Consider the following 27,679-nt stretch of genomic DNA (forward strand, 5'->3'; position numbering starts at 1 on the left):
ATGTCAGAGCACAAACTAAGCATGAAGTCAAAGGAATTGTCTGTAGACCTCCGAGACAGGATTGTCTCGAGGCACAAATCTGTGGAAGGGTACAGAAACATTTCTGCTCCTTTAAAGGTCTCAATGAACACAATGCCCTCCGTCATCTGTAAATGGAAAACGTTCAGATCCACCAGGACTCTTCCTAGAGCTGGCCTCCCATCTAAACTGAGCAACCGTGGGAGAAGGGCCTTAGTCAGGGAGGTGAACAAGAACCCAATGGTCACTCTGTCAGAGCTCCAGCATTCGTCTCGGGGCAGAGGGGAACCGTCCAGAAGGACAACCATCTCTGCAGCAATCTACCAATCAGGCCTGTATGGTAGAGTGGCCAGATGGAAACCACTGCTTTGATAAAAAGCACATGGCAGCCCACCTGGAGTTTGCCAAAAGGCACCTGAAAGACTCTCAGACCATGAAAAACAAAATTAGATGATTTGATGACACAAAGATTTAACTTTTTGGTGTGAATGCCAGACTTCATGTTTGAAGGAAACCAGGCACCATCCCTACAGTGAAGCATGGTGGTGGCAGCATCATGCTGTGGAGATGTTTTTCAGTAGCAGGAACTGGGAGACTAGTCAAGACTGAAGGAAAGATTAATGCAGCAATGTACAGACACACCCTGGATGAAAACCTGCTCCAGAGCGCTTTTGACCTCAGACTGCGATGACTGTTCACCTTTCAGCAGGTCAACGACCTTAAGCACACAGCCAATATGAAGTTTAGGTCATATCACCCAGCCCTAGCTTTAGGACAACTCTGTGAATGTCCTTGAGTTGCCCAGCTGGAGCCCAGACCTCAGTGGGATTGAACATCTCTGGAGAGATCTGAAAATGGCTGTGCACCGACGCTCCCCATCCAACCTGATGGAGCTTGAAATGTGCTGCAAAGAGGAATGGACAAAACTGCTCAGAGGTGCACCAAGCTTGTGGCATCATAGTCAAGAAGACTTGAGGCTGTAACTGCTGCCAAAGGTGCATCAACAAAGTATTGAGCGAAAGGTGTGAATCCTTATGTACATGTGATTTCTTAGTTTTTTATTAATAAATTTGCCAAAAAAAAAAAAACTTGTCATGCTGTTATGGGTATAATTTTGAGGGGAAAAAATGAATTTGATCTATTTTAGAATAAGGCTGTAACATAACAAAATGTTGAAAAAGTGAAGTGCTGTGAATCCTTTCTCGATCCATTATTTTGGGAATTTGTGCTTAGAAATTTTGATTCCAAGTTCTGATCCATGCAATAAATGTGAAAAGTGAGTTGTTGTTTTTATATATCTGGCATTGTGCCAAGAGTGACAGACCCTGAGTCTAACAGCGAGACACGCTGCAGATAACGAAGTCTGATCGTGTGTGTGTGTGCGCGTGCGTGCGTGCGTGCCTGTGCATTCTCAACACCATTGCCCAGAATACATCACAGGCCCACCCAGAGCAAGAATCTGCACCAGACTCAACATCTACTGTCCCCTCAGGATAGCAGCCATGTGTTACTTCATTCTGCACTGCACAGTGTGTCAGCCATTAGTGGCATTAGCACTGTTACTTGTGGTACAAGCTCTGGTTTGACCAATATAAACGATAGTGTTCTCTTCCTTCAAAACTGAAATGAAGTTGCAGAGTAGACTTGCTTCAAAAGCTGTGTTGTAGTATTATTTTCCTGCCACACAGAGGTGTTGATTTGTATTGACCAGTGTGCTGCACTGTGAAAATGTGAATGCAGTGTATGGAAATGAATATTATTACCAGAATTACTCTAAAACTAATTGGTCAATTATTTTTACAAAATTTTGGGGAAAAGAATAGCCTTGAGCTATAATAGAAGCCGTTATATGCTATTATGTGACACATAAATAGATCATTGTCATTTGATTGGTGGATTATATGTCAAGTGACATTATTGGCCCCATTGTATGAGTGATGTCACATTACTGTGCATTTTTATCCCATATGTTCCACTGTATTGCACATATCTATTAGCTATATAACTAAATTCAAAGAAGTGCTTACTTAAATCTGGAATTCAAGAGCAAATACCAGTCCCCGATACACATTGTATCTCTGGTAAAACATGTTGACAGCTGCGTATTGTTATGCTGGTGACTGATCTGGCATGAAAGCAAACTGGAGGTGATGTTGCCATGACCAAATCAATAAACCGTAGTTTTTTTTTGTTTGTTTGTTTTTTTTACTAGGTTGGGAGCCGGTGCATCTTATATATAGAAAATTCACAAGTTTGTTATTAATAATAGCAATTATAATGACTATTTACATAGAGCATTCACAAGAATCAAAGCACTAAACAAAATAAACTCCAATAATAAAAGAATAAATGGCTGTAATAAAAAATACACTACAACAATGCACAAAAATCCCAAATTAAAGAGCTCATAACACAGAAAAAGGGTGTGACTTAAAAATGTTTTTTCCCTTCTTCAAGAAGTATTTTTTGACAGGTGGGACTTGCACGCAGGTGCGGAAAATACGGTAAATGTCACTGTGGCTCTGTTTAGATGTCATATAAAAATAAATGAATGGTTTCCAGAACATAACCTTCAATTTTTAAAATAATGTAAATATTCTTACTGCTGCACTCAAACATTCATTATTTGTATACTGTATGTCCCATCATCTGTTCAAGATAAAGGAGGTGGAGAAAAGACATTTTAACAATGTTTTGAAAAAGTCAGATTGCACACTGACATTTGTGAAAGGTTTGATGATGACAGGCCTCCCCCTTATATACACACACACACACACACTGCACAGCTTCTATTCTGGATTTTGATAGGTGTGTCTACTCTGAGTTCTGTACTTTATTAACATGTAGCTGAGTAGATATGAACATGTATTATACGTGTGTGGTGTGGTGGCCAAGTGGTTAATACGCTTGGTTTCAGTGCAGAAGGTTCCGGGTTCAAATCCCACCCCTGCCACATTTCTCCATGTAATGTGGAGTTGCATCAGGAAGGGCATCCAGCGTAAAACCTATGCCAATTCAACATGCAGATCCACCTTGGTTTGCTGTGGCGACCCCGAGTGCAAAACAAGGGAGCAGCCGAAGGGACTTACAGGTGTGCATACATTCTGCCTCCTGTGCCCATGCATTTGTAGTCGGTTTTGAGCAGGCTTAAATAAAAATCAATCCACAATACCCTCTTCTCGTGCCATTGCTCTCACTGGTAAATGCTCTTAATGTCTTCCCAGCCATCAGATGATATCCATTTCAGGCATTCCTTTATTGCTGTCCTGTGCACTGTAGTATTGCTGAAAATAAGTTCCACTTTTGTCTGTTTGCTCATGTTGTATGTGGTTAAAAAAGACCATCCTGTCAAGTTCATTATTAGTCTGACATCTCTGTTTTTTCCAGAAGGAGATGAAGAAAACAAACTGAGATATTAGAATGATAGCATTTTGAAATGAATGAAACTGTACTGGAACCCTGTATGACATTTTTCAATGTTAAAAACATATTTAACATACGAGGTCTGTTAGAAAAGTATCAGACCTTTTTATTTTTTTGCAAAAACCTGATGGATTTGAATCACGTGTGCTTACATCAGCCAATCTTGAACCTTCGTGCGCATGCATGAATTTTTTCACGCCTGTCGATTGCGTCATTTGCTGGTAAGCAGCCTTTGTGTGAGGACGTGTAGTGCGCTCGGCGGATTTTCATTGCAAGGAAAAAGACGGAACGACTGGAGCAGCGCCACATCAGATTTTTCCAGAAACTGAGCGACAGCCAGGTGGAAACCATTCGGATGATTGACGGCTTTCGGTGACGATCCTATGGGCATCACACAGATTAAGGAGTGGTACAACCGGTTTAAAGACGTCCGCACAACGATGGAGAGCGAGCCGTGCTCCTGTCGGCCATCAACATGCTGAAGTGACCAGATCATTTTCCAAAGTGAACGCTGTGGTGATGCGGGACCGTCGTGTGACTGTCCGAAAATTGCGGAAGAGGTGGACATCAGCACTTTTTCGGCACATTCCATTGTGACAGAAGATTTGGCCATGAAAAGAGTGGCGGTGAAATCTAAAAAAGCTGCTGATGGCGGAGCAAAGGCACCTTCGTGTTTAAGTCTCACATGACATGCTGTGACATGCCCACCTCTTCCACAATTTCTCGGATAGTCACACGACTGAAAAGTCACCGAAAGCCATCTGAATCATCCGAATGGTTTCCAGCTGGCTGTCGCCCAGTTTCTGGCAAAATTTGATGCGGCGCTGCTCCAGTCATTCCGTCATTTTCCTTGCAATGAAAATCCGCCGAGCGCACTACACACGTCCTCACACAAAGGCTGCTTACCAGCAAATGACACAATCGACAGGCGTGAAAAAATTCACACATGCGCACAAAGGTTCAAGGTTGGCTGATGCAAGCACACGTGATTCAAATAAAAAAATAAAAAGGTCAGATACTTTTCTAACAGACCTCGTATGTGTGATTGCATGACTTCTCAGAACATGTTTACTGTTTCATGAGTCTATGCATTTATCTGTTGTTTCTAAAGGGGAAAGCGCACCGAGACAAGCAGCTGATCTACTTGAAGGATCATCTAGACAAATACTATCACAGCCGTGACAGAAAGTGGGTAGTCCTGTTCCCTGAAGGTGGCTTCCTGCGCAAAAGACGGGAAACCAGCCAGTTATTTGCCAAGAAGCATTCTCTCCCCCATTTGGCACATGTGACATTGCCCCGTTTGGGGGCCACTCATGTTATCCTGAAAACCCTGTCAGCCCAGCAGGAAAACGGCAGCGTGGCTGGAGAGATTGGGATCCCAAATCAGACAGGTAACTTGATAATGCATATAAACTTTACATTGTTGAATGTGATCTTATCATCTCTAAAAATTTCTCTCAACAGTATTTGTTTAGATTGCTAAAAATGGCTCATTTCATGGTTTGATGAATTATGAATTTAATACCATGGTGTTGTTTGGGTATTCTACAGTGTGTGTGTGTGTGTGTGTGTGTGTGTGTGTATATATATATGTATATGTATATATATGTATGTATATATATGTGTGTATATATATATGTATATGTATATGTGTGTATATATATATGTATATGTATATATATGTATGTATATATATGTGTGTATATATATATGTATATGTATATGTGTGTATATATATATGTATATGTGTGTATATATATATGTATATGTGTGTATATATATATGTATATGTGTGTATATATATATGTATATGTGTGTATATATATATGTATATGTGTGTATATATATATGTATATGTGTGTATATATATATGTATATGTGTGTATATATATATGTATATGTGTGTATATATATATGTATATGTGTGTATATATATATGTATATGTGTGTATATATATGTATATGTGTGTATATATATATGTATATGTGTGTATATATATGTATATGTGTGTATATATATATGTATATGTGTGTATATATATGTATATGTGTGTATATATATGTGTATGTATATATGTGTGTGTATATATGTGTGTGTATATATGTGTATGTATATATGTGTATGTATATATGTGTATGTATATATATGTGTGTATATATGTATGTATATATATGTATGTATATATATGTATGTGTATATATATGTGTATGTATATATGTATAAGCAGTTTAAGATGCCCTTAAAAATTCTATTTACTTTATAATGCTGTGTGAACGTGGCTATGAGCCTTTTCTGTCACCACCCCAAAGAGAGACAGAAGGGAGAGGAAAAGTGTGAAATAATAATTTGCCTCACGTGTGCAGCAAGTGATTTCCTGTTGGAGTAGAACTTGATGCTTTCTTAATACACACAAACTGTATTTTATGTGCACTATTCATCTGAAATACACTCATCTATATTATAATAGCCATTTGACCTCTGTGTGTGTGCGTGCGTGTGTTTGGCTTCAGTCACACAGAAACTGGGGAGAGCTGACATTTGAACGCTGTGAAAATGGAACGTTTATAGGATTAATTTTTGGGGAAATTAGCGATATTAGCTAACAACAGTGATCAGTGGGTGTTGTGCAGCAATGCACCATGGGAGTTCGAGTTTTGGGGTTCTAAATGTTGGTAGGCCCCATTTTAAAAAAAAAAAACAAAAAAAAAAACAAAAAGTTTTCATCCCTGCCCATATGTCAAAATCAGGCATGAGTTTTTTTATTTTGGCGAATTTCATTGACTGCAGTCCAGCTGGTACAAGAACTGGCACATCTGCTAGGTGGCGAGTATGCTTTGGCTAAAGACGGTCATTGACAACCACACAGTCAGCTGCTCCGTGTCACAGTAGTCATATTTTTCACCCTACCAGTGTGCAGTACACTGACTGTATTCAACATGGAAACAAGATTTATTTTAAAAATGTGTGATGTTTTCAGTTCCTCACTTGGTATGCAGGTGCTGATTGTGTTGTTGACTATTTGAAAGAGCCATATTTCAAGAACATTGCTTCCATGTCAGCATGAAAAGACAGACCTCACAATATGAACCAAAGTAGGCAACAGAACAGGAAAGTAAAACCATAATTGAAGAATATATTGGTGTCACTGTGCCAAAACCATTCTTCTGGGTTTCAGATTTGCTGTGGCTAATTTGAAAAACTCCTTCAAAATGTTTCAAATCCTTTCTCTTGTACTTTGCTGACATCCATTGCATAACACCACCTATTGTACGACAGGGTACAGGGGGATGTAGCAAAGTATAGTTCTTACCTAAAACAACAAAAAGTAGTTAAATTCTTTTTAGAGTTTTTCAGGAAGTTTAACAGTGCCGTATTGTTTTACCTTTCCCTTCCTTTGTTCTCCCTAGACATTTTCCATTCTATGTTCTCTGCTTAGTTATTTCCTGCCATGTGACTGTTCAGAATTTGTTTCAGATCCTTTGAAAGACCTGTGTTTGGAACATTGTTAAAGTGTCCAGCTGAAGAAACGCATTGTGTATTGTGCTGCCACCTGCTGAACACTGACACCTGCTGGATGGTTCAGCATTGCAGTGCATGGTCTGCATGTGCACTACTACACACATTGCTTGTTAATAAAAGCAGAAAAGTAAACAAATACCAACTACACATTAGGTAATCTGCAAATTTTCCAAACTGCATTGATAGCTGGGACTGGACTAGATGCACCAGAGGCTGATTACTACCTGCTCTGTTCAGACAAATTGGTTAAGTTGAATTGTTTAAGCAGCCTGAGGTTTACTGGATGGTCTTGCCCAGTGATATAGCCTGGTAAGGTCAAAACAAATTCTGAAAGAGACAAGAAAGAAGGTCATTGAAACTCTGCAGCAATAGCAGTTGCTTTCAACTGGAGAAAATGTTATTTCTTCTTAATCACATGGGTCCTGGTGGACCACCCCAGATATGTCTTTAAAAGCAAAACAAAACACCCCTTAGACACCGTTTTCTAGTAGCATAGGCAAAACGTCCATGCACTTAATGCTCCAGTGTATTTAAAATAAATTTCAACCAAAGTAATCCACACATGCAAAGAAATCAAACCATAGATGTCCATAAATTATGTGTAATGATGTGAAATGACACTGGGGGTATTGAACACCTGAAGAAAGGGAGGAGGGAAATCAAGATACCAGCTGAAATCTGAGTACCATAATTAGAAAGCAATCCTGTCCCTTGTCAATACAAATTGTCAGCTGGTTCAGTCCTAAAAGGTCATTACCAAGGTGACCGCACAGGAAACATCTCATGATGTAAAAGTAAAGAGCTCTCTCAAGATCTGCGCAACCTTATTGTTGCAAAACCAACTGATGGCATTGGTTACACAAGGGTTTCTAAACTTCTGAATGTTCCATTGTACACTGTTGGAGCGATAATCTGCAAGTGGAAAGAACATTTTACCATAAACCAGCTATGACCAGGTGCTCCTTGCAAGATGTCTGACAGAGGAGTGAAAAGAATTGTCAGAAGAGTTGTCCAAGAGCCAAGGACCACTTTTGGAGAGCTTCAGAAAGACCCTGGAATTAGCAGGTACAGTTGCTTCACAGAAAACAAGTAATGCGCTCAGCCGCCATGGCCTGTATATGCACTCACCACGCAAGGCTCCATTGCTGACAAACCTGTGAAATACAGGGAGAATATAGTCTGGTTAGACAAGATCAAAATCGAAGTCTTTGGATGCTATAATACACAACATGTTTGGAGGTCAAATGGCACTGGACATCACCCCAGAAACACCATACCAACAGTGACATTTGGAGGTGGGAACATCATGGTGTGAGGCTGTTTTTCAGCATCCGCAGGCAAACTTCAGGAAGGAAAGAAGGATGAATGGGGTGAAAAATGTACAGAGACAGTCTTGGTTAAAAATCTGCTGCAATCTACCAGGATGATGAAGATGAAACGAGGATGAACATTTCAGCAAGACAATGATCCCAAAGACACAGCCAAGGAACCTCTCAGTTTGTTTCAGAGAATGAAAATAAAGCTTCTAAAATGGCCCAGCCAATCACCTGACTTGAATCCAATAGAAAATCTATGGAAAGAACTAAAGATCAGGTTTCATCAAACAGGTCCATGGAGCCGTCAAAATTTGAAGACTGTGGAAGAGCATGCGACTAGTTTCGCCATACAGGAGGTGTCTTTGAAGCTGTCATTACCAACAAAGGCTTTTATACAAAATATTAAATACATTTCATTAAGCATGTTCAGTACTTTTTTCCCTGTCATTCCATTTTATTAAACATAATTTCTGTACTTACTTGTTTTGGTTTCTTTGTATGTATGGATTACTTGGGTTGTTACCAACATCTGGTGAAAATGTCATGTCAGTAGCACCTTTAGAAATATATTAACTGAGGAAAAAAGGTGACACTTTCAACACTTATTTTCCCCGTTGTATATAATATAAATTCAACAGCATGAGAATTAGACAGCACATAGACATTTATGAAATCTTTATGGATAAGCATTTCAGGAAGTTAGATAATCAAGCAGGCCATGGCTGATTCCTAGTTAATATGTCAGCTGTTAAGTCATCACCTCTGTGTCACAATGGACTGTGGGGGAGCCTTGTATAAATGAAAAGCAACTTGGCAGTAAATACTGCAGGGAGAGGAAAAGAGTGACATGCACAGAGATGCTAGAAATTGCAAGGTCCTTGAAACCCCATTGGTGATTTTCAGAGTATTTTGTTCTGTCTAGGGACCAGCCCCAAATAAAACTAATGTCCTGGGAGATAGTCATGCAGTTTATAAAGTGTTTTAATAAAATTTGTGTTGCTGAATTTTTTTTTTTTTTTTATCATCTACCAGAAATGGGGGTTTATGACATTATGTGGATTACTTCAGCATTTCTATGAATAAATCCTGCCTATAGTTTTATCTAAACCAATTTCTTTGAACAGTCAGAAGCAAAAGCCATCTTTTCCCAACAGCTATACTCCAAATGTAATGAGTCCTTTGCGTCCATGAATATTGCACACCAAGTTTGCCCAGTGGATTTTTCTGGCTTTGTTTCAGAAACCATTTTAAGGATGTGCTGTGTTAATAGTAACTTGGAGAGAGTTTGGGCCAGCATTATTGAGAATGTACTGGGGGGGGGGAAACTTGAGACTTCCACGAGTTTGCTAATGCAGCTCTGTGTCCTACAGCCTCAGCACTTGGGGAAAACTCCAGTCTGTTTATGTCTCTGTCATACCAAAGAAGCATCACTTAATTGGGTGCTGTGAAACTCCAATGCAGATAAGTTTGTATTGCATTTGTTTGGGGTTAACATTTCATTGTTTTGGGTATGTTAATCTTATTTGTGTCTAGTGATATGCAATGATTTTGTTAGATCAGCAGCGCAGCTGGGTGATTTCCAAATAATGCATCTAAATACAAAATGAAAATCTCACCAGTTCCCTGCCAAAGTGATCAGCCAAACAGTCGGTTTGCAATGGTACAAAAATGTGTTAGTTACTTTTTGTATACCCTATTTTAATAAGCTACAAGGAAAGGGAAGTTATTTTAAGGCAGACAATGCATGTTTGCATTTTTAAATGTTTACCTTCTCTGAATATATTTTGTTAATAAACTACATTTTAACTGCTAATCCTCTGGTTTGTTTAGTTTCACTCATTATCTGTTTACTCTTTTCAATCACTATCAGGTTATTATTATTATTATTAGCACAATCCTTGTGGATAAATCCACTGTAATTCACCCATTTTTTTGATGTATGTCCTGGTTCCTGGAAGAGGACCAGGGGGCAGCCTCACCAGATGCCTCAACCACCTTCAGCTGGTTTCCTTCTAATGCAAGGAAGCAACAGCTATACTTGGAGTTCCTTTGGGATATTTGCGCTGCTTGTCTCGTCCCCGACTGTTAGCTCAGATACCCAACGGAGGAATTTTATTTCCGTCACTTGTAACGTTCTTTCAGTCATTACCCAAAGTTCTTGACCATAGGTGAGGATAGGAGTGTAAATTGAGTCTCGCATTCAGCTCAGTTCTTTCTTCACTATGATAGTTTGGCACAGCATCCGCAAAACATGAGACATAGCCCCAGCTCGTCAGTCGACCTCATGCTCCAACTTATCCCCACTTTAGAACAAGATCCCAAGATATTTGAACTCCTCCACTTGGGGCAGTAACTCTCTCCTGACCTAGAGGAGACAATCCACCCTTTTCCAACAGAAAGCCATGGTCTGGATTTTGATTTGGAGATTTGGAGGTGCTGATCCTCATCCCAATTGCTATTTTAGTAGTTTTCTTTAGTCATAGTATTTCTGAAATGTGAGTTGCTAAATAAAATATACTTTTTTATGACCACAACCATTAAATTTGTCATCTCCCCCCCAAGGTCAAGGTACTGACATTGCACTTAACCTTAGCGTGAGGTGAGCGCCTCTGTTTTTAGCAGCTGGCTTTATAATATGCTTAAAAAAATACATACTTGTCATAGCTGAGGACCTGAGCAAGCACAATGTCTTAAAGCAGTGATTCAAGGTTAATTTAACGCAATGGTAACAGGCTAATATTGGCATGAAAGGTTGCTAGCATCATACAGCACAATGGTAGCATACAAACTTTGGTGTGACTTGAGTGTCTCCATTGTGAGCAACTGGATTTATAATGTGCTTTAAAAACATACTTAGTTTTTGCTTACAACGTTATTACACATCTTCAAGGAAATTTTACATGTTGCCTGGAAAAAATGACAATCTAACTGAGTGGTTTTGGCCGGACAGACTAACATTTAACAGATAGATTTGGTTGTTAACGTATGGATATACTAAGTATCAGTCTTGATCATTACAGAAAAAAATAATGTGGTCTTTTTGTCACATCACTCAGCTCTGTCTAGTCCTTGGGCCAAGCAGGTTTTTCTTACTATTTAATTGGAATAAACAGCACAATCCAGGCTCAGTATACCATGGCCCACACAAAAATGCATGATAGCCATCCCAGGTTGGAAGCTACAGCTAGTTAGGGATCAATAAAGAATTGCACAGGGGTCAAAATTTAAAAATACTCTAATCATGTTAAAAAGTATACCACATTATTTGATCAAGATGAACGATTCCAGAAAATATATCGCTTGAACTATATGACGGAATGTTATGTAGTTAAAAACAACAAAAATGGTGACAAAGTTCAGTTTGAGTTTGTACAGAGGTCAAAAGTTAAGGTTGCTCCAATTTTGGTAAAAAGTGATGCAAATTATTGGTTAGTTTTAAAAAGGAATAGTTTGCACCATCTGTAATGCTTAGTTATCACATTATAGGGTAATGTATGTCAAAAATCCAGTGGACGTTGACCTTGTTTGACCTTTACTTTGGAGACTAAGCATTCTTTACGGTCAAAACAATTCCATTTATTATTTCCATCAGCGCCACCAATAATTTGCATCACTTTTTAGCAAAATTTAATAACTTTAACTTTTGACTCTTATACAAACTGGAATTGACTTTTGTCACTATTTTTGCGGTTTTTACCCCATAACATCAAAACACTCGGTTATAGATAGTCCAAACTATACATTTTTAGAATTGTTTGGAGTGGACAAATAATGTGGTTTGCCTTTCAATATGATTGGATCACTGTAAAATATTGACCCCTACCTGGCAATACCGACCTTTCTGGGATGGGTATCATACATTTTTGTCTAGGTCCTGGTACGAGGGTGGATTGTAAGTGTTGTTTATTTCACTTAAGTGGTACTGATTAGGTCAAAATTGACTACTGGCTCATGGGCTATCTCTCTATCTGTCCCTCCATATGTTGCTGCAGTGTTATTTGTCCTTCCACTTAAACTTGTCTAATGCTAATTAAACCAAGTGCGTCAAAAACACATGCTCAGAGGTGTGCTGTGTCCCTTCTCCCCCGGCCCATACCAGGCACAGCTCTGTCTCACTTCGACCCAACACGCTGTTCTATACCCAGGGGTGGGCAGACCTTGCTGACTCAAACAGACACAAGCAGTTAATGTGTACACTGTTTCTGGACTTGTGTGTTACTTCCAGTAAATGTATTGTTCAGCTCTGGTACAGAGGACACAGGGTCACTCATGCACAGCACAGATCACAGCCTAAATGAAGACTTTCTGCACCAGGAAGTCCGAACAGCGTGAGTTATGAAGCAGTTCCAGCCATTAAAAGGTCATGGCTGGCTCATTTAGGGTGTGCCTCAAGATCTTTATACATAACTCAACAAATTTGAGTTTGTAGGAAGGACAGGTGTGGACTTTGTAGTGATTAGCCTGTTGAGTGGCTAATGGTACGTCAGATAGCTTGGCAGATGTATTTTCTACAGCTCTTGTTTCATTACCATGGCTGCTGTTACAACAGTGTTGTGTCACTGTATGCACAGCAGTAGTGATAGTTTGGCATTGGGCCCATGTCTTTGGCCTCTCACAGGAGACGGTGTCTGCCTTTCGGCACACTTGGACAAACACAATTACTAATAGCTGTGTGGTTATTTATTCCCATCAGTACAGAGGATGCATGTTTGATGTCACGAACACTGGTGCAAATGAATCAGCTTCCTCAAGTACTCTGATATTTATGAAATGAAAACATGCTACATATTAAGGTGCACGTGAATTATTTATTTCATGGACATGCTGTTAAACAGATTTTTTGATTTTATTTATTTATTTTTGTATCACAATGATAATACAATAACATGCTTTTGGAAGGCGGTATGCAGCATGTTATTTGCATTACTATAATTTTTTACTGATACCCAACACGTAACGCGTACATAAAAAGTTGGCTCACTTTTGTCGTGTCTCGCGCTGTCTGCCGCGCGCTGCTCTCCCTCATCAAGCTGGCTGCTTTAGCTGCTGTTCATTGTCGTACTGTCCATGAGAAAAATCATCCGGAATATCCATATTGGGACCAAAACACACTTCTCGCATTTTCGTCTTTTCCTCTGCGGACAGTTCCCCCCCCCCCCTCTGTGGACAGTTCTTGGGCTGCACGCGCTATGACGTCATTTGTTTACGCACAGCGGGCGGGTATAACCAGATACCGTTGACATAAATCTACGATACCGGCCTAGCAACGCCCCGGTAAAGTGATAATAATACAATAACATGCTTTTAGAGGGCGGTATGCATTTTCAGAGGCCCGACGTCCATGCCTAGTCGCCCAAAATGACAGATATTAACTCGGGTGAATATCTGTCATTTTGGGCGACAGCATGGACGGAGGGACTCAGAAATTGCATACCGCACGACAAATGCATGTTACTTGCATTATTATCACTTTACTGAGATACGTAACACGTACATAAAAAGTTGGCTCACTTTAACTTTTGTCGTGTCGTCTGGCGTGCGCTGCTCTCCGAATTCGGTGCGTCCTCATCAAGCTGGCTGCTTTGGCTGCTGTTCATTGTCGTACCATCCATGAGAAAATCATCCAGAATATCCATATTGGGACCAACACACACTTCTCGCCTTATGTTTTCCTCTGCAGACAGTTCTTGGGCTGCGCGCTTTGACGTCATTTGTTTACACACAGCAGGCAGGTATAGCTAGGTAGCGTCGACCTAAATCTACGATACCGGCCTAGCAACGCCTCTGTAAAGTGATGATAATGCTCAACAATGGGAATGCCCAACCGTCCAATTTTAATGGCTAATGACTAAGCTACTATAGCAAGTGGGCCTTTTTTTTTTTTTTTAATTCCTTTTCTCATTTTGGTCATAATTTAAACCAGAAAAGCCAACAATCTGTTTCTAAAAACACATCTTTTTGCGTTATGAAATAATCTTTGTTCTATGCACAGTAAGTGCTTGCTCTTTGGCAATTTGTTTTTAATTAATAATGATAAAGTTAAGATGATTTAGTTGAGTACAGCAACTAAATAAAAACAGTGGTTTCCATTAGCCAGAGTAGGGTGAGGAAAAGTGTGGGTAGGGAGGAAATGTCCACATCACCACTGAAATAATATCTGCAGCAGTGTCGGTGTTTTATGACCATGTTTGTCAGCTGTGCGCTGACACTTTGTGTTAGAGTTAGAAATTTTTGTTGCATACCATTATACAAATAATGAATGTTTGAGTGCAACGGTAAGAATATTTCATGAGGGGGAAGATGGAATGTTCCATTCAATGAGGCAGAACTGAGTTGAATGGAACATTTCATCTTTTACCTCATGAAATATTCTTACCATTGCATGAATGAAAAACATTTGTTTTATATAACTCCTAACAATCCTGACGATGTAGTCTGTACCTGATGCACTGCATTGACTTCTTCGTGTACAGGCTGCCGTCTACTTTCCTTAGTCCAGCAAAAAATCTTGACAGAAATTTGTAAAGCTCTTAATCCAACAGTGATTGTACTTCAGGTAGAGATGTCCCAGCAAATACTGAAAATACCTTCCGACGGCTTATGGCGTACTTGATTTCTTTGTTTTTTGTGTTACAAGAATGAGCACTGTTAATTAAACAAACCCCGCCATGCAATGGTACAAAACATGGAACCAAATTTGCATGGTTAATGGGACACAATGGCAAATGGGACAAATGATCCATATCACGTGACATACAAACCACCAATCAAATAGCAAGGATCTATTTAGGCGTTATATAAATGAAGATATGCATGAAGGAAAATGATTCCGGTACAGTATCTTAAAGGGGATTTAATTGGGATTTTGTGGTTAAATGTTACATCATCATGCTGCATCATGTATTGTCCTGATAAGAGCAAATCCTCCTAAACTGGTTTGTAGAGTTCAATAAAACCACAGAATGGTAGCACACCATCTGACGATGTGCATAAAAGAAAATAGTTAATGTCTGACGTGTTCAAGGAGAGGTAATTTGAGTTTTGTTTGTTTTTCAATGCAGAATATTTGTCAGTTACATGTGAAGAGGTGGACCAATTTGTTAATCCAGGTATTTCATCACAAAAAATGTATTCCAACTGATACCTAACAACTAGTATATGGCAGAGCGGGCTGTAACATTTTATGAGCTTGCTCACAGGTCTCTAGTTTTGTGTATTTTTGGATTGCATGTCAACATGCACTGCACATTTTCTCACCAACCAGGCATTTCTATTGCTGACAACCCGGTGTATTATTTGTTTATTTAATGAATAATATTGCTTTCACTGTTTAATTTTAAGTGTGCTAAATCTTTTCTTGTGGTCTTCAAGCTAAGCCTTAATGACTTCTCTTTTCATACTGGAGGATTTTTTTTTTATTATTATTATTTGTTTAGATTTTTTTTCTCATGACAAACACTATAGCCCTATTGTGTAAAATGTGCTGTCTTTAATTTTTGTGTGTTTGTTTTGACCCACAATAGGTAATAAACGTAGAGGCCTGCAGTGGGTCGTGGATGTGACGATAGGTTATCCCAAAGTGAGGCCTATGGATATCCAGACTTGGATCTTTGGCTACAGGCCTCCGACAGCCACACATGTACACTACAGGTAAGAAAGGATTTTTTTTTTTTTTTTTTTTTTTGTTAATCAATCCAAACTAGTTTCCCGAGCATTCAAGATTACAATGTTGCTAATATGCAGACTCTTATTTAAATGCTTCACAAGAATGTATTATTATTTGTAGGTGCCACTCAGTTTTCAGTGCCAACCACTTTGCTATGTCTTCCCAGCAAGCCAGAGAAACATGTACAACCCCTGGCAAAAATTATGGAATCACCGGCCTCGGAGGATGTTGATTCAGTTGTTTAATTTTGTAGAAAAAAAGCAGATCACAGACATGACACAAAACTAAAGTCATTTCAAATGGCAACTTTCTGGCATAAGAAACACTATAAGAAATCAAGAAAAAAAGATTGTGGCAGTTAGTAACGGTTACTTTTTTAGACCAAGCAGAGGAAAAAAATATGGACTCACTCAATTCTGAGGAATAAATTATGGAATCACCCTGTAAATTTTCATCCCCAAAACTAACACCTGCATCAAATCACATCTGCTTGTTAGTCTGCATCTATAAAGGAGTGATCACACCTTGGGAGAGCTGTTGCACCAAGTGGACTGACATGAATCATGGCTCCAACACGAGAGATGTCAGTTGAAACAAAGGAGAGGATTATCAAACTCTTAAAAGAGGGTAAATCATCACGCAATGTTGCAAAAGATGTTGGTTGTTCACAGTCAGCTGTGTCTAAACTCTGGACCAAATACAAACATAGGAAGGTTGTTAAAGGCAAACATACTGGTAGACCAAGGAAGACATCAAAGCGTCAAGACAGAAAACTTAAAGCAATATGTCTCAAAAATCGAAAATGCACAACAAAACAAATGAGGAACAAATGGGAGGAAACTGGAGTCAACGTCTGTGACCGAAGTGTAAGAAACCGCCTAAAGGAAATGGGATTTACATACAGAAAAGCTAAACGAAAGCCATCATTAACACCTAAACAGAAAAAAAACAAGGTTACAATGGGCTAAGGAAAAGCAATCGTGGACTGTGGATGACTGGATGAAAGTCATATTCAGTGTTGAATCTCGAATCTGCATTGGGCAAGTTGATGATGCTGGAACTTTTGTTTGGTGCCGTTCCAATGAGATTTATAAAGATGACTGCCTGAAGAGAACATGTAAATTTCCACAGTCATTGATGATATGGGGCTGCATGTCATGTAAAGGCACTGGGGAGATGGCTGTCATTACATCATCAATAAATGCACAAGTTTACGTTGATATTTTGGACACTTTTCTGATGTTTAAGGATGATGAAATCATTTTTTAAGAAAATGCATCTTGCCATAGAGCAAAAACTGTGAAAACATTCCTTGCAAAAAGACACATAGGGTCAATTTCATGACATAGGGTTAATGTCAACGAGCAGATCTGATTTGATGCAGGTGTTAGTTTTGGGGATGGAAATTTACAGGGTGATTCCATAATTTTTTCCTCAGAATTGAGTGAGTCCATATTTTTTTCCCTCTGCTTGGTCTAAAAAAGTAACCGTTACTGACTGCCACAATCTTTTTTTCTTGATTTCTTATAGTGTTTCTTAAAGCCAGTAAGTTGCCATTTGAAATGACTTTAGTTTTGTGTCATGTCTGTGATCTGCTTTTTTTTCTACAAAATTAAACAGAATGAACATCCTCCGAGGCCGGTGATTCCATAGTTTTTGCCAGGGGTTATATTTTCGTCATTAGTGGAATCATATTTCCGGGACTTGTATCGCAAGTTAATAATGGAGTTACAAATCACTTTAGTTGGGTTTTTGGAGACTTTGATCATCTGTACAGTTTATCTGAGTCACTTTCACTGTATTCATTTGTACTTTCGGAGAGCTTGGACACTGGATATATGACAATTGTTTCTTCAGACCACATTTCATCATTCAGATTTATGTAGTTTTGCTGTATTCAGCTAATATTTTTGTGCACTATTCCAACCCCCCAACCATGCAGTGTATAGGGTCATATTCTTTTCTCAAACTTTACATACATATGTATTCATTTTTCTTGATGACCCCATAGTTTGCCAGCAAGAGCATCTTTCATCTTCCAGAATGGAAATGTAGTTTTCCCCCTGTTGACCTGCTGTCACTGTGCTGCAGTGACCCTCTCGTCGTAGTCCAGCCACTGGTGGATTTGATGGTGTGCTGTGATTAGATTCTCCAACTGACTTGATTCAAGATGATTGTGGCCACACTGTGCATTGTATTGAAAGGACAGATATGGGATGTAGGCAGACCCAAATGTAAAGAAGGTTTCATCTTTAATCTTCAACCTTGGTGTGTGTGTGTAATGGGATAAGGTAAAGGGGCATTTATGGGCCCTTGATTTATTTGTTGTTGACCTGTCACTGGAGGGTTGCCTGCCTACCTGGAAAAAGCCTAAGGGCTCATTAGGTTTGTAATTTATGAGCAGAGGATACACTACCCCATTCAGTCTTGGGGACTCTAATCAGCCGAGGACACAATTTGTTTCACATGCACAGCAGGCATCACGGGTTACGACAGGAAGCTAACTAAGCTAAATGCACAGCTGTTTTTGTTTTGAAATATGTGCACACATTGTTATGAACATGTCGACAGCACTCACCTTAGGAAAGTCAGGTCCATGCTGGTGCAGAGGCAACAAGGGGATTAATGTTCCTGCTGATAAAGAGAACATTGGGATACCGAGAAAGTTCACTGTGCTTGAGTAATGAAGATAATGTTCTTTTGGCTGTTGTTTAATGCTGTATTTAATCTTATTTATTTATTTATTTACTACTGAAAAAACATAATATGATGGAGTTGATGATGATATTTGGCATATATCGCTATGTTATATGTCATATATAGATGATATACGACAGACTTAATTCTGTACGATCTGCAGCTTTCCAGCAAGCTTTTCTCTGGGGGGAAATAACTGACAGATTGAAGAGCAGTAACATGAATTAAAAAAAAAAAGATTCTACCCTCCGTGTGACTTGGACTTTTCAGAGTGATGGGTGAACGTTGCCGCCCTACATTAATCTGAGAACATTTCTGCACCAGGCAGCCCTGCGTTGTTCAGGGACACGTGTGAAAGTGGTGTAAGCCTCATGTGTAGACAGAGCGTCTGTCTGTTATTTAGCTAATCTGCAAGTTTATTTTCTTTTTTATAAAGCTAAACTTGCCAAACGTCATGCAGGAAAGATTACAGTTTTTGTTTTCTCAAATCAGGGGATCCCAGTTCTTATTTTAAAGATCCAGTTATGCAGCTGTGTTGCTACAGTAGCCGAAAAGGATCATACTTGCTCTGCTTTTTGCTTATTTCAGCATGGCTGAAAGACTGAAGAAAAAAGAAGAGGAATCTGTGTTTACAACCCAGTTCACTGTCTAATGCAGGGGTGGCCAAGTTCGGTCCTCCAGGGCCACCTTCCTGAAACTCTTAGTTGTCTCCGTGCTCCAACACATCTGAATCCATTGAAAGACTCGTTAGCAGACTTTTAATGAGCCTTTCATTGGATTCAGGTGTGTTGGAGCAGGGAGACAACTAAGAGTGTCAGGAAGTTGGCCCTCGAGGACCGAACTTGGCCACCCCTGGTCTAATGGCTTCATAAGTATTGATTATCAAAACAGGGGCAGGGGTGGTGGATAAGTGGTTAAGTGCGTTGGTTTCCAAAGCGGAACGTTCCCGGTTCAAGGCCACCCTCCCGTCGTCCCTGGAATGTGGAATTGTGCCAAGAAGGGCATCCCACGTAAAACATGAACGGTTCATCTTGAAAGTTTTCACAGCGCTTCACTTTTTCCACATTTTAGTATGTTACAGCCTTATTCCAACATGGAGTAAATTATTTTGACATGAAAAAAACCTTTTTTTTTTTTTTGTAAGTTTATTAAAAATAAAAAGCAAAAAAAGCAAAAAAACCCAAACAAACAAAAACAAAGGGGACAGCCTTGCGCAGTTGATGCACTTTTGGCAGCAATTACAGCCTCAGTTCTTCTTGAATATGATGCCAGAAGCTTGGTGCACCTATCTTTGGGCAGTTTTGTTCATTCCTCTTTGCAGCACCACTCAAGATCCATCAGGTTGGATGGGGAGCGTCAGTGCACAGTCATTTTCAGATCTCTCAATAGATGTTCAATCAGATTCAGGTCTGGGCTCTGGCTGGACCACTCAAGGACATTCACAGAGTTGTCCTGAAGTCACTCCTTTGATCTATTGACTGTGAGCTCAGGAACATTGTCCCGCTGAAAGATGAACCATCACCCCAGTCTGAAGTCAAGAGCACTCTGGAGCCGGTTTTCATCCAGGATGTTTCTGTACATTGCTGCATTCATCTTTCCCTCAATCCTGACTAGTCTCCCAGTTTCTGCTGCTCAAAAACATGTCCACAGCATGATGCTGCCACCACCATGCTTCACTGTAGGGATGGTGCCTGGTTTCCTCCAGACATGATGCTTGGCGTTCACACCAGAGAGTCCAATCTTTGTCTCATCAGACCAGAGAATTTTGTTTCTCATGGTCTTGCAAGTCCTTCAGGTGTCTTTTGGCAAACTCCAGATGGGCTGCCATGTCTTCCATCTGCTTCTGTCTGGCCACTCTACCATACAGGCCTGATTGGTAGATTGCTGCAGAGATGTTTGTCCTTCTGGAAGGTTCGCCTGTATTGACAGAGGAATGCTGGATCTCTAACAGAGTGACCATCTGGTTCTTGGTCACCTCCCTGACTAAGGCCCTTCTCCCCAATTGCTATATTTAAATTGGCAGCCAGCTCTAGGAAGAGTCCTGGTGGATCCAAACTTCTTCCATTTACAGATGATGGAGGCCACTTCTCAATGAGACCTTCAAAGCAGCAGAAATATTTCTGTATCCTTCCCCAGATTTGTGCCTGGAGACAATCCTATCTCAGAGGTCTACAGACAATTCCTTGGACTTCATGCTTGGTTTGTGCTCTTACATGCACTTTCAACTGTGGGACCTTATATGTAGACAGGTGTGTGCCTTTCCAAATCATGTCCTATCAACTCAATTTACCCCAGGTGGACTCCAGTTAAGCAGTAGAAACATCTCAAGGATGATTATTGGAAACGGGAGATACCTGAGCTCAATTTTGAGCTTCATTGCAAAGACTGTGATAACCTATGTACATGTGATTTAGTTTTTTTTTATTATTATTTTTAATAAATTTGCAAAAAAAAAGAGCTTTTTTTTAATTTTGTCATTATGGGGTATTGTTTGTGGAATTTTGAAGAAAACAAAATCAATTTCAACCATTTTGTAATAAGGCTATAACAACAAATTGTGGAAAAAGTGAAGCGCTGTGAATACTTTCCGGATGCACCGTCGATCAACCTTGGATCTGCTGTGGCGACTCCAAGTGAAACAAGGGAGAAGTCGAAGGTACTTACTAAAAGAGAATGCAAGGGAGGATGAATCGCTGTCGCTAAAGATTCAAGAACGTGAAATGAAACAAAATCTTGACGACATAATGCAATCAGCAACCTCATCACTAGATGACTTTCTTTATGAACATGAATTACAGCCACTTTCCTCCATTTTACATGCAGAATATCCTCCCACTGTAGCCTTTGTGGTGTCAAACCTGAAGATACTGCGACGTGTTTAAGCAATCCCTGCTGTGTTTGTTGTTCGAACATAAAAATTGACTTCTTCACTTGATTCTTTGAATTGATGTTGACAATAACCTGCTCTCCTGTATTGTGTTGTAAAGATAACACTGCAGACTGTTGCGTAATATATTTTAGCTGGATCTGCATTGAACATAGTACTTTTTTTAAATCCTCCTTTGTCCCTCTGTCTCGCTCTCCCTCTGGTCCTTACCTCCCCTCCCTCACCTCATCTCCCTTGCCCTCTCCCCATATAATCTAAGTCTCTCAGATCGCAGCATTATAAGCCCTCTGTCAATGGCAGATGGGAGATCTCGGTGGGTGTGCAGAGGCTGAGCCAGGGCAGTCGTGGGTGTTAATACATTGAAATTTTTTTCTTTAAAACGTCCCCATTTCTGGTTGTTTTTGCTTTTATATGTATTTCTCTTTGAAAATATCTGAAAGGTGACATGATTTATGCAATCTGAGTCTGCATGGTCATTACATGCTTGCTTTTGAGCTGCCCACCTGCCGTTCTTTGACCAGGCCCATATTCACACACAAACACACACACACACGGAATCATTGCTTTTGCAGTAGCAGTATTTAAGATTTGAGGCATGTTTTTACTGTAAGCACTTTGTAAAATGTTGCGAAGTCGGTAAAAGTGGTAGATGTGACATGTTTACACTCTGCATCAAAGGTGGACATTTGTATATTCATCATAAAAGTCCTAGTTAATGAATGTCAGATCACTGCCAATTTCATTATGTCAGCATTGTATGTAGTTTACATGTTTTATGTGACAGGTTTTTAAGCAATGTCCTTAAGTAATACGAACATCACTTGTAGTACATACTGTAAATTCATGTCTAAAAAGAAAACCCGCCTGGGATACTACTTTTGTGTGTGTAGTTGTCAACACTTTTATCTCGAGGAGGCACAGTCACAGATTAAATAGCTGTACAATACAAGTTTATAGGACAAGCCAGAAACCTCAAACAGCTTCTCATTGGCACTGAACAGCCGAAAATGTCATTAGAGGCATTAGAGGAAAGGATCCTGTAGATGTACATGGGTTGTCCTAGGTGAAAAGTTGAAACCAGAAACATCTAAAAATAGGGTTTAGGGTGAAAAATCCCAGTGTTTTTCTTTAGTTACTGATAATTAAACTAACTTTAGGGCACATACATGCACACCCCGATGTACTGACATTTCTTTCAACCTAATTGTTTCAGGGAACATAGTCCATGTCTTTCAGTGATGATGGTTTGCAGGCACTTCGGACCTCTGCACAGATAAGAGGTTGATGATCCCATGGTTGGAATGTAATTAACGTTGACTCTACTCTTCTCCTGCCTATCATCTCTCTGCCATCGCCCTAAATAGTTACAGCAGCACAAACTCATATGGTCATAGAAAAGTCATGACCTGTACGTGCAAATATAAAAATTATCATTAAAAATAGCCACACTGGAATGACTTTTTATATGCTTGTGTTTACCAGAGTCTTGTCTAATATATATATACGTATATATGTGTATGTATATATATATATGTGTATGTATATATGTACTTTTATTTAAAAAAAAAAATCACCACCTCTGTCTGTGTTGGACAGTTTGAAGGCATGTGTGTTAGATGGTATTGAGAAAAGTAAAATGATGAAAGCTTTCAAGGCATGCCATTTTAGCCTTTGCTTGCCTGACATTCTGTCTGACATACATGTCGTCATTCAAGCCTCAGCTGGTGCAAATGGCAGTTTGTAGAGTTAACTCCTAGATTATGAGGACTAGGAGAAAGGGTTTGACAAAGATGCCCACAGTATGGTCATTGCCTCTAGTGGCCCAGTCACATGGCACTTAACGAAGGGCAACAAAGCCCTAATGAAACAAGAAATCTGGACTTTCGTTGACTTTCGTTGGCATCGTTTAACCTTTGCACAGCTTCGTTCCTGCAGCTGGCGCTTCGTCAGGATTTTTAAACTGTTGAGAAATTTGAACGAATGGCCCAGCCACATGGCACACGACGATTCCTGAACGAAGGGAAAAAGTAAAAAAAAAAAAAAGTCACAATTTGTTGAGAAAAGGTGGACGAAAGAGCTTTATCACCGAACAGCCTGCGAAGCAAGAACGCAAAAGGGACGAAAGAGGAACTTAACAAAATCGAAGCTAGCGATCTTGACGCTTTAAATGAAATGTGCCTGGAGCCACAGCTGGAGCAGTGTGTGTCTGCATCTCTGAGTTCCAGGACTCATGTTGAGACAGAGCTCATAGTGCTTGAGTCCTGGAGAAACTGCAAACAGAAGCTGTGGAGATCTGTGTGCACGTCCTCGTCCAGAACAAAAGAGGGATCATCTCCATCATCAGAATCCATACTCTGACGACGCACTGCATGCGCCGTCTTGCTCCAATTTAAGGAAAAAAAAACCCTCTGGTGTTTCGTGATCACTGTATTACGTTAGTAAGCCATATATATTGATTTATAACAGAAAACTGTCAAAAGGGGGAATAAATGCAAGTGTAAAGATGATTGAATATATCAGAGCAGTAAATTGATCAGTCTGTGTGAACACGCATTGACTCGTGCGGTTATTTCAGCCAGCTGCAGCTGATCCGCAATACGAATTCTGCCTTCAGAACAGCTCTTTATATAATCATTTGAATTATCTACATTCCTACACTCATATTGTTATATTTAATTTAAAAAAATAAGCAGTGCACACAGCAGCTGCTGCTGACGCTGCATTCAAGTCCCGTCGGAAATTACACAACTTTTTTGTTTCAAATTCAGCAGTTGCTTGTGGCAAAATAATTATATCCACACAAAAGATTAATTCTTCCCTATATAAGATGCCTGAGCCCATTTAAGCTGACCCCCACCCACATTAAAAAATCCAAGTAAACAGGCTGAGTTTGCCCTATATTTTCCGACAGTACATGAATGCAGCAGCAGCCTCAGCATTCACAAACCGGCTTCTGCACTGTGTGAAAACATTCAGCTGGTTGAACGAAGTCAAACTAAACAATAATGTTACAAAAACTAAACTAACAATTAAAAACGTCAAGAACGACAGCAAAACGAAACACAGACAAATTGAGGTTTTCGTTGCCCTTTGTTCAAATTTTTCAGCAGTTTAAATATCCTGACGAAGCACCAGCTGCAGGAACAAAGCTGCGCGAAGGTTAAACGATGCCAATGAAAGTCAGCGAAAGTCCAGATTTCTTGTTTTGTTAGGGCTTTGTTGCCCTTCGTTAAGTGCCGTGTGACTGGGCCAGAACATTAGAAGCTTTCAGAAAATATTTAAAGAGAACTCACCATCCATGTTCCATCTGGAGAAGAGCTGTCCAGAATCCTCTAAATGTACCTCCTAACTCACTCTTCCAGCAGTCTGTACCTAACTACATCAGGTGGTGGTTCAGAAACACCATTCCAAAACGTGTCACTGTATTCCAGCAAATCTGGTGTGCGCCATGTTTTGAGAAATCATGAAGAAATGTTTGTGAACGTTATCTTTGTGTGAACTGGCAGTTGGTATGGTATGATTTTATTTCTCAGGGACAGTGCACAATAATACATTGACCTAAAAAAAACAGGAAAGATGCATTGTGCCAGGTTATAGCAAAAATACAAATTTCCACCTGTAGTCCCTGGACAGGTTGATGTCTAACTATAAATAACAGCATTTGTAAATGAAAAGAAAATCCATTTAGCACAAAGACTATTGATACTGTAAACATATAATACCTCACCCCTCAAGTATACCATTCATAACATTGCGTGTTACCTTGCTCAGTGCGTTTTGAAATCTTTACCGAACATTTTTCTGGAACATAAAAAAGGCCTGACACTAGAGGAAGGGCAGTTTAAATACTAAGTGGAGCAATTAAGGGGCCTGCTACCACCCTTCAACTTCTCTGATTGCGTATGAGCACATTCTGCAAGCAAAGGCTCTGAAGGGTCATGTGGTCTGTGTGGTGTACTCGGGATTCCGATTGACCTCAAAGTAAAATTACATGAAAATCTCTACTGCAAGTGGGCTCTTACTAGTGCTGTAGTGATTTAATGTACTACTTGTTCTCTGCAAAATGCTCATACAATTTTTGTGAGTGAAGTCATTACAGCACTGAGCTTTGTACTCTGTCAGACCATCACTTTGTGAGATTTGAGAGAATGAATATCAAAATATTAGGGGTGTAGCTTTTATTTATTTATTTTTTTAAAGAATTGGAAGCTTCACTTCATATAGAGGCTTTGCGTGTGATGTCAGAGGTCATGTGCCGGAGGTGCCACACGCAGCCAAAGGTTCAGTTTAGCTGGTCACAATACACTTGGCTGTGTAAACAAGCCATCGCAACTTGTCTTTCCTCTTTTTTTCTGCTGTTACACCATGCAAGAGACTTGTTGTGCAGTTCACTGTTAGAACAGACATGCACAGAAGGAGAACGTGAGTTTCTACAGGATTCCATTGGACACAGAGTGCTGGGTTTTGCCCCATAATCCCACAGCAGTGTATATAAAATTCAATAAAGTTAATGACTAGCATTATCAGTAAGGGTAGGGTTAGAAATGGCAAAATCACCTATATTAATTTGCATAGTGTACTGTTTAAGGTGGTGTGTACTCCATTTTATCATCCTGTTTTGGTGTTTTTGTTTAAGGTACAGGGGTGTGTGTGTGTGTGTGTGTACGTGCGTGCGAGTGTGAGAGACAGCGAGAGATAACCAACTTCATTACTTGCAATGCCTTGTTTGTTGTTCATCATTGTAAAGCAGACACCATTAAATAAAACGTGTTCTTTTTTCCCCCCACCTCTCTAAGGAATGTCCCGTTTACACATTTGATGAAATTGCATCCCACCCCACCCTTTTGTGTTCTCCGTGTTTTTTAGTGGCATACAGAGGTTGTATTTGAAAATGGTTTTATAGGGTGTAGTGGAAACAGATGGGAGTGCAAACCAGGCCTGTACACACATGTACACTTCCACAACAGCTGGGAATTATTATAAAAACAAACATGCATATGCACACACCTATATCAATGGTGAAATCGGTGCTTCTACACATTTGTCTTTGTGTGTACATGGAGTTTAAGCTGTAATTCTACACTATTTTCTAGTTGCAGCCACACTGGCTTTCAGTCTCAATATTTATATTCTGTAACCCTGCACATATGACAGGTCCTCCAAAGGTAAATATTTGTTTTTAGATATTTTACACCTATATAGATTGAGAGCTCTGTAGAACTACAAATGAGGACTGGCTACATTCCAAAGAGCCTTGTTGAGTTGACTTTACCACTCAGTGTCTCAGCTTAATGAGCTGGGAGGCTCTTTCAGAAAAATAAACTGTATGTTTGGTCCAACAACAGTATTAACTATTGACAATTATTGGTAGATTAAGTGAATGAATGAATTTGGCACACAATTCAACAATAACAAAAACCTCATCTAAAAAAAAAACTCTACATTGAGCCCATGTGGCCGAAAGGGTGAGGGCAAAAGCAAAGCTTATAAATACCCACCCCCTTATACTATAAAAATAGGAAATATATAAATGCATACACACTTAAACACAATTTCTCATATATATAAACACACACACACACCCATGATCAAATCATTTTTATTTATATGGCGCCAAATCACAACAACAGTTGCCCCAAGGCGCGTTATATTGCAAGGCAAAAGCCATACAATAATTACAGAAAAACCCCAACGGTCAAAACGACCCCCTATGAGCAAGCACTTGGCGACAGTGGGAAGGAAAAACTCCCTTTTAACAGGAAGAAACCTCCAGCAGAACCAGGCTCAGGGAGGGGCAGTCTTCTGCTGGGACTGGTTGGGGCTGAGGGAGAGAACCAGGAGAAAGACATGCTGTGGAGGGGAGCAGAGATCGATCACTAATGATTAAATGCAGAGTGGTGCATACAGAGCAAAAAGAGAAAGAAACATGATGACAAATACCAAAAAAAAGTGCAAAATTAGTCAGTGAATTCAAATTTATAGATACGAGACAAACACTGGCGCACAATACACAATCCTGAAAGCAATAACAAAATCAGTAAACCTAAGTCTTCAAACTGTAGCAAGCAATTTTATTATTTTTGTAATGCCTTTTAAAGTACTTGAGTACCAAGTACTTTAATATTGTCAGGACAGTTGTTCCAGATGTTAAC

At 39.7% G+C, this 27,679-nt stretch overlaps 1 protein-coding gene across 2 annotated transcripts in view; it reads left to right on the forward strand.

The window, feature by feature from the left end:
- Positions 1-27,679, forward strand: part of lpgat1 (lysophosphatidylglycerol acyltransferase 1) — a 67,179-nt gene that overhangs the window by 26,506 nt on the left and 12,994 nt on the right. For both annotated transcript variants that reach the window (XM_034162767.1, XM_034162766.1), the window contains exons 5-6: positions 4,553-4,832; positions 15,801-15,927. In XM_034162767.1, coding sequence (XP_034018658.1) covers positions 4,553-4,832; positions 15,801-15,927 — 407 coding nt within the window. The remainder of the gene's footprint in view (positions 1-4,552; positions 4,833-15,800; positions 15,928-27,679) is intronic.

This window comes from Thalassophryne amazonica, chromosome 21, assembly GCF_902500255.1.
Source record: "Thalassophryne amazonica chromosome 21, fThaAma1.1, whole genome shotgun sequence".
NCBI classification, from domain to species: Eukaryota; Metazoa; Chordata; class Actinopteri; order Batrachoidiformes; family Batrachoididae; genus Thalassophryne; species Thalassophryne amazonica.